The sequence below is a fragment of the Oryctolagus cuniculus genome, chromosome 8 (assembly GCF_964237555.1).
Source record: "Oryctolagus cuniculus chromosome 8, mOryCun1.1, whole genome shotgun sequence".
Taxonomy (NCBI): domain Eukaryota; kingdom Metazoa; phylum Chordata; class Mammalia; order Lagomorpha; family Leporidae; genus Oryctolagus; species Oryctolagus cuniculus.
In genome coordinates this window covers 66,647,880-66,656,398 of record NC_091439.1, presented here as the reverse complement: position 1 = coordinate 66,656,398, position 8,519 = coordinate 66,647,880, and the positions used below count along the sequence as shown (strand labels likewise).

Sequence of the window (8,519 nt, the reverse complement as noted above, 5' to 3'; positions counted from 1 at the left end):
TCTCTACCTGTCAAATAAATAAATAAATAAAAATAAGAAATTCCAGAGCATATTCACCTGTTGAGTGAACATGCTGTTAGGGTCTCCTACCCCCTTACAAGAGTCACACTCAGGCTGGTGGCAAGAGCCATCTGCTAGTCTATGGTAAGGTCCCTGAGGCCATGAGAGCCTCAGGGCTGAGTGAAAATATCCTGTAGCCATCCAAGTTGCCTAGATCTAACATGTGGGTTCCAAATACTATTTCTTACTATGCTCCAACACCTTCTTTGACACATCTGTGTAGTTTCAATGCAATTCAATGACAGGGACCAGATGGACCAAAAGAAAAAAATCAACCCCAGGCCTGAGGTGGATGATCTAGAAATGCACCATCAGATTGACTATAAACACCAAATTACAGGGCTGGCATCAGGGTACAACAAGTTAAGCTGCTGTCTATATTGCCAGCATCCTATGTGGGTGCCAGTTCACATCTTGGTTGTTTCACTTCTGATCCAGCTCCCTCTAATACACCTGAGACAGCAATGGACAATGGCCCATGTGCTTGGGTCCCTGCATCCTCCACTCCTGATGGAGTTCCAGGCTCCTGGCTTTGGTCTGGCCCAACCCTGACCATTTTAGCCATTCAGAGAATGAACCAGCAGATGGAAGATCTCTATCTCTCTGTCTCTCTCACTCTGTAACTCTACCTTTTAAATAAATTAAATAAATCTTTAAAATAAGTAAATAAACACCAAATTACTTTCAAAAGTGATTACACATTTTAATGCTACCACAACAACTTAATACACAGACGTATAAAGAACTTAGTTGTGAATATGGTTGTCTTTTCACTTTCTTTCTGGTATATTTTGATAAATAGAAGTTAACATTTCAGAATTATCAATGCAGATAATTTTATTAATCATTTCCTTAATAGTTTGCAACTTGGGGTATCTTCTCTGAGATATTGTTTCATACCTTAATGGAGAAAAATATCCTTTCTAGATTTCTTCCGACATTTTTCATTTATTTTCTAAACAGCTTTATTGATATATATATATATATATATATGAGATTCATTCATTTAAAATTTATAATCCAGGAGCCGGAGCTGTTGCATAGCAGGTAAGGCCACCGCCTGCAGTGCCAGCATCCCATATGAGCACTAGTTTGAGTCCCAGCTGTTCCACTTCCAATCCAGCTCTCTGCTATGGCCTGGGAAAGCAGAAGATGGCCCAAGTCCTCGGGTCCCTGCACTTACGTGGGAGACCCTGAAGAAGCTCCTGGCTCCTGGCTTCGGATCGGCACAGCTCCGGCCATTGCAGCCAACTGGGGAATGAACCAGCAGATGGAAGACCTCTCTCTCTCTCTGCCTCTCCTTCTCTCTCTGTGTAACTCTTTCAATTAAATAAATAAATCTTTAAAAAATTTGTAACCCAATGATTTTACTATATTCAAAGAGTTGTGTAACTATCCCAAGAATCTAATTTTAGAACATTTGTATCACCCAAAAAGAAATCTTTATTTATTTATTTATTTTTTGTTGCTGTTGTTGTTTATGTTTTTATTTCATAATCATAACTTTTAACTCTGCAATTCCGCTAGACTTGGAGGGGAAGTAAGGAAAACACGGAACCAAAGACCTGCAGGGAGAGCACAATTCAGGGCGTCACGAGCAGATGGGGCGGAGGGCGCTCTCCTGAGCTAGAGGAATGGTCAGGTGGGTGAGATAAAACAGACGCATTAGAGTTGTCCACAGTTGGCAATGGTGATCTTCTTGCTGGTCTTGCCGTTCTCGGACCCAAAGTGCTCCATGGCTTCCACAATGCTCATGCCCTCTTTCACTCTGCCAAAGACCACATGCTTGCCATCCAACCATTCAGTCTTGGCAGTGCAGATGAAGAACTGGGAGCCGTTTGTCTTGGGCCCAGCGTTTGCCATGGACAAGATGCCAGGACCTGTGTGCTTCAGCAGGAAGTTTTCATCCTCGAACTTCTCTCCATAGATGGACTTGCCGCCGGTGCCATTGTGGCGTGTGAAGTCACCACCCTGGCACATAAACCCTGGAATAATCCTGTGAAAGCAGGAACCCTTATAACCAAATCCTTTCTCTCCGGTGCTCAGAGCACGGAAGTTTTCTGCTGTCTTTGGAACTTTGTCTGCAAATAGCTCGAAGGAGACGCGGCCCAAAGGCTCGCCGTCGACGGCAATGTCGAAGAACACGGTAGGGTTGACCATGGCTGACGGAAAGCAGCTGCGGGCGACAACGGTGTCTGCAAAGCCTATTTATTTTATTTTATTTTTTTATTTTTTTGACAGGCAGAGTGGACAGTGAGAGAGAGAGACAGAGGGAAAGGTCTTCCTTTTGCCGTTGGTTCACCCTCCAGTGGCCGCCGCAGCCAGCGCGCTGCGGCCAGCACACCACGTTGATCCAATGGCAGGAGCCAGGTACTTCACCTGGTCTCCCATGGGGTGCAGGGCCCAAGCACCTGGGCCATCCTCCACTGCACTCCCTGGCCACAGCAGAGAGCTGGCCTGGAAGAGGGGCAACCGGGACAGAATCCGGCGCCCCGACCAGGACTAGAACCCGGTGTGCTGGCGCTGCAAGGTGGAGGATTAGACTAGTGAGCCGCGGCGCCGGCCTCCAAAAAGAAATCTTATACTCATTAGCAGTCATTCCCCAATCTTCCCTCAGCACAGCCCTGGGCAAACACTAACTTACTTTCTGACTCCAAAGCTTTACCTATCCTGGACACTTTGTATAAAAGGAATCATAAAGTATATGATATTTGTGACTGATTTCTTTCACTTAGCATAATGTTTTTGAGGTTTACCCATGGTGTAGCATGTATCAATACTTCATGCCTTTTGATAGTCAAATAATATTCTGTTTTATGAATAAATGACATCTTATTTATACATTCATCATTGATGAACATTTATTTCCATTGTTTGGTTGCTACAAATAATGCTGCTATCAACATTTAAATACATTTTTTCCAGGATTTGTGTTTCCATTTTTTGTGGATATATATAGGAGTAGAGTAGTCCCATTTTATCCAGGAGGGATACCTTCCAAGACCCCAGTAGATGCCTAAAACAATGGATTGTATATTTACTATGTTGCTCCATGAATACATAATGTATAATAAAGTTTTATTTGTAAATTAGACATAGTAAGAGGATAAGAACAATAACTGATAATACATAACAATACGCTATTATAAAAATTGTGTGAATATGATATCTCTTTCAAAATATCTTACTGTATTGTACTTTTCTTATGATGTGAGATAGTACAATGACTGTGTAATTAGATGAAGTAAGGTGAATAACATAGGCACTGCAGTATAACATTAAGCTACTCTGTAAAAGTTGTTTTACTATAAGCTCTGTTGATGTTGTGAAAGTTGATCTGATAACCAAGATGGCTATTAAGCAACTAATAGACAGGCAGCATATAAAGCCTGGATAGGCGGGCCTATGGATGATGCCATACAACCCAAGCAGGACAGAGCTGGAAGGCATGAGATTTCATCACACTACTCAGAATGGCACACAACTTGAAACTTATAAATTGCTTCTCTCTGAATTTTCCATTTAATATGTTTGAACTGTAGTTGGAACTGGAACCATGGAAAGAGAAACCAGGAAGACTGCTCCATAAACAATGAGTCTTATGGCTTGCGGTAACTCCATGTATAACTTTTGGAAGAAGTGTCAAGATTTTTTATACTGCAGCTGCACCATTTTCATTACAACAGCAATATATGAAGTTTTCAATTTCCCCCAATCCTTCCCAATACTTGTTATCTCCATCTTTAAAAAAACAAAAACAAAAATATTGCTATGCTGGTTGATGGTAATTTGTGTCTCACTGTGATTTCAGTTAAATTTCCCTAGCTACTAAATGCTGTTGATCATGTTTTCATGTAGTTTATTGGGAATTTGGATATCTCCTTTGAGGAAATATTCATTTAAATCCTTTGTCCATTTTTAAATTGGGATTTTTTTTCCTGGTCTTTTTATTATTGAGCTATAAGGGTTCTTCATATATTGGAATACACAGCCTCAATACTTCTTAATCTTTTTCATAAGAGATATTGACCTATAGTTTTCTTTCTCTTTTTTTAGGATTTATTTATTTGTTTATTTGAAAGGCAGAATGACAGAGAGGGAGAGACAGAGCTATATTCTACATGCTGATTCATTCCCCAGATGGCTGCAACAGCCAGAGCTGGACCAGGCCAAAGCCAGGAGACAAGAATTCCATACTTGTCTCCCACATGGATGGCAGGGGCTCAAGTACTAGAATCATCTTCTGCTGCTTTCCCAGACACATTATCGGGGAGCTGGATTGGAAGCAGAGCAGCTGGGTCTCAAGGCCAGCATCAGGAGCAACAACCTAACCCACTGTGCCACAGTGCCGGCCCCTTAATTTCTCTTCTATATTGGCCATTTCTTCATGTATAAATCCAGATAATTTTTTCCAAGTCAATTTTCCAGTTCAGTAATTCTTTACCTATTTTAAAGATCTCAAAATATGACTGGATACCTGTTAAATGATGCAAGAAAGACCCCTTTATATTAAATAACTAAAATGTTAAGCTCATTTTATAGAAAGGTTCTGCTTCCTTGTACACATGTCAAAACTATGTAAATACTACACATAAAATCTGTACACACACTGTATGTAAGTCATAACTCAACTTAAAAAGGGGGAGATTAAAAGCCAAGACTCAGAACCTAGTGCAAAACTTGAATTGATGGGGTAAATAAGGCGGGATCCATAAATGCAAAGGTTTTAGTAACTTTGAGTAAAGAAAAATAGTCATTCAAGAAGTGTTCATTGAAAGATCAGGATGTGAGTGAATCAATGCCTAGGCTGACATCACTGGTTTCCACGTGTAGCTTTGTGAAACCAGGTCGTTATTCTGTAGTCATTCTCAACAGAATTCTGAGCTTCCTCTTATTCTCAGTCGCTATTGGCGACTAATATCATTGTCTATCTGGCAGAGCGTTCTCTGTTCTCGCAACATAGAGAGAGCTTCCATGCAGCTAGGATTGGAAACATCACTGTGGCAACCAAGGAAACTGAGACAAGCTTCTTTTCTGGAACACACTGCAGAACGTGGTTTTCTCTGTGCTAAATTGGTATTTTAGCATGACACCAGGAGAATGACTTTGGGACCTTCAGTTTTAAGAAAAAATGATGTCTTTTTGGCAACTAGGGATCAGAATGTAGGAAATTGGTAGACCCAACACTTTGTTGTTCTTAAAATGTGCTCTCAGAATACTGCCAGTCTCTGGCAGGTTCACAAGGAAAAGTAATGAGATTGGTTCAATGTACGTTTCACAAATTTGAAATATAAGATTATAGTTCTCATAGGAATGACATTATAGCCTTTACAACCAAGTCATCCTTTTTTATTTATTTGTTTTTCTTTATTTGTTTCATTATTTATTTGTTTGAAAAGGAGAGTCACAGACAGAGAGGGAGAGGCAGAGAAAAAGAGAGGATAAGAGAGGTCTTCCATCTGCTGGTTCACTTGTCAAGTGGCTGCAACGGCTAGGGCTGGGTCAGGTCAAAGCCAGATGCCTGGAACTCCATCTGGGTCTCCCATGTGGGTGGCAGGGGCCTAAGGACTTGGGTCATCTTCCTCTTCTTTCCCAGATGTGTTAGTAGGAAACTGGATCAGAAGCATAGCAGCTGGGACTCAAACCAGTGCTCCCATATGGGATGCCAGAGGCCACTTAACCTACTACACCACAACGCCTGCCCTAATCAAGCCATTCTTAAAGTTTATACCATGCTTTACCAGGAGAGTCAGTCCATATCTAGTATTGTGATTAGTTCTTTTACTTCTTCAACTGATGGACCAGAGTCTCAAAATGGCTTTCTGGAATGAAAAGTTATACACATGAACTCAGAAAACTGTCATAATTCTAAGTAGTGATCAGAAACTAAGTGCAGGGGCAGGTGTTGGGCCTCGTGGCTGAAATGTGAGCTGGGATACTCCCAGAGTGCCTGGGCTTGATTCCTAACCCAGGCTCCCAATCCCGGCTTCCTGACAATGCAGACCCTTGGAAGCAGTAGTGATGACTTCAATAGCTGAGCTCCTTCCACCCATATTGGGGAAACCTGGATTGAACCCCACAGCCCAGCCCTGGCCTTCGTGGGCATCTGGGGAGTGACCCAGGGGACAGGAACTCACTCTCTCTCTCTCTCTCTCTGCTTTTCTGCCTCTGAAAGAAACAGACTAAAACAAATATCACCTGTGAATCTGTATGTTCTGTTTCAAGGTGACCTGCAGATTAGATAATTTCAGACATATGACTCAAACAGAAAGTGCAAAAAGAAAATATGCAGCAATAAAATTAATAAATTATTATTGCACTGAATTTTACTGGACCAATAGCCCATTAAACTCTGTTCCTTGATACCATTTTGGGAAATTTTGTCAAAGAGTAGTATGAAACCAGCCAAGTTCCCACATAATTTTCAAATAAAGCAAAGTGACTTTCTAATAAACTAATGAATTTTCTCCAGCATAAGGCCTAAATAATGCATTTCATGAGGGATCTCTTGTATTTTATCACTAAAGGCAAAGGCCATTACTACTGAGATATCATTTATAATCTTATTCTTCATCATAAAATTAAATACATTAGATATTGCTTAAAAGTCATAAAACTTATTTTATTTTATTATTTTATTTATTTATTTATTTTATTACTAAAATACAGGATTGGAGAGAAAACAGATTGAACTATTGGATGAAATTCCTTCATCAAATGGAACCACTGATTGTCATACAGTGACAATGGCATATGTCATGGAAGCACTGCCACGCGTTCATGTTGTGTGGTCTTTGTGTATTCTTTTCAGTTGGATGGAAACATTGATGTGATGAGTACACCCTTGACATCCATGCTTTGTGAGAGGAAAATGAGAAATAACTTTAAAATTGCTACATTTTCACACTTAGAAAAAACACCCATGAGATCATATATAGAAACTCAATTTTATTCAGTAGTACTCACATGAGCCCATACTTAGCAACATTTCTACATTACACAACACTACTTGTGCTTGAACTGTGGTGGGCTGTCTCATCTATCATCTGATCAAGGATACTTTTGAGAGTGAAAGGGGGCACTTTTATTCATTTTGTTGGGACAACATACATAAATAGGGATTGTTCCAGAGATGTGTGACTACCCTTTGTAAGGAGTATTTCTATGATTTTAAGTGACTTGTTCAAATACTCTCTCTCTCTGTATGTGTGTATATACATATGTATGCATATATATATATATATATAATATCCACATATTGAATAGTATAAAACTATCACTTCAGGGGGCTGGCATTGTGTAGCAGGTAAAGCTGCTGCCTGTGATGCCAGAATCTCTTAATGTACACCAGTTCGAGAACCTACTGCTCCACTTCTGATCTAGCTCCCTGCTAATGTGCCTGGGGAAACAGCAGATGATCCAAGTCCTTGGGTCTCTGTCATGCACATCAGAGACCTATTCAAAGCTCTGGGCTCCTGGATTCAGATTGGTCCAACTCTGGCCATTGCAGCAAAATGGGAGTGAATCAGTGGATGGAACAGCTCTCTTTCTTCCCTATAATGCTGCCTTTCAAATATATAAATTAATCTTAAAAAAAGAAAAACTATCACGTCAGGATGGAAGTATAATGATTTTTAATCTTGAGGATAAATTATTAAGATCTCTTTGAAAAGTTTGACATTAATGACTTGACTTCTGATCATTTCCATTTTTTTCAATCTGATGTGATGGTTTTCTTCACTCATGGGAAATAAAACATAATGAACTCATTTTAAAACTTAAGAACAAGCTACAAAAAACAAATTTTTTTTTTGAAGCTGAGGTTACTCAGATTAGTTCTAGTGATCCATTAATCACTGTTTTTCTAATTGAAACCTCCAACCTCAAGTGCCTAGTTTATTGCTTACAGGGTAGACAGAGACATCTTAGTGAAAAATCTCACTACAATTTCCTCAATTGGAAGATTCGCCAAACATTGATGGTTATCTCCTAAGCCCTTCACTGCAAGTTAAAGTGTGATAATTTCAAAGAGAAATCTGGCCAATAGCTCCACGTATCTGTAGATTCCTTAGTAAAAAATAGTAGAGAATGGGGCTGGAGCTATGGTGTAGTAGGCTAAACCTCCGCCTGTGGCACCAGCATTCCATTTGGGTAGAAGATGGCCAAAGTGCTTGGGCTCCTGCACCCACATGGGAGATCTGGCAGAAGCTCCTGGCTCCTGGCTTCAGATTGGCCCAGCTCCAACCATAGTGGCCATTTGGAGAGTGAACCAGCTGATGGAAGACCTGTGTCTCTTCCTCTCTCTGTAACTCTACTTCTCTAATAAATAAATAAAATCTTTAAAAAATAGTAAATAAATGTTATCCTTCTTACTGATACAACTATTAATGATAATGATAACAATGATGAATTAATGTCATGCTATAATTTTATTTTTTAATTGTGATGAATCTTGAAAA

General features: G+C 40.0%; 1 protein-coding gene across 1 annotated transcript; it reads right to left on the bottom strand.

The window, feature by feature from the left end:
• Window positions 1–1,502: 1,502 nt before the first annotated feature.
• Window positions 1,503–2,266, bottom strand: LOC138843527 (peptidyl-prolyl cis-trans isomerase A). The gene has a single exon (XM_070047835.1). The coding sequence runs from the start codon at window positions 2,218–2,220 to the stop codon at window positions 1,726–1,728; it is 495 nt and encodes a 164-aa protein (XP_069903936.1). The 5' UTR covers window positions 2,221–2,266; the 3' UTR covers window positions 1,503–1,725.
• Window positions 2,267–8,519: the final 6,253 nt, after the last annotated feature.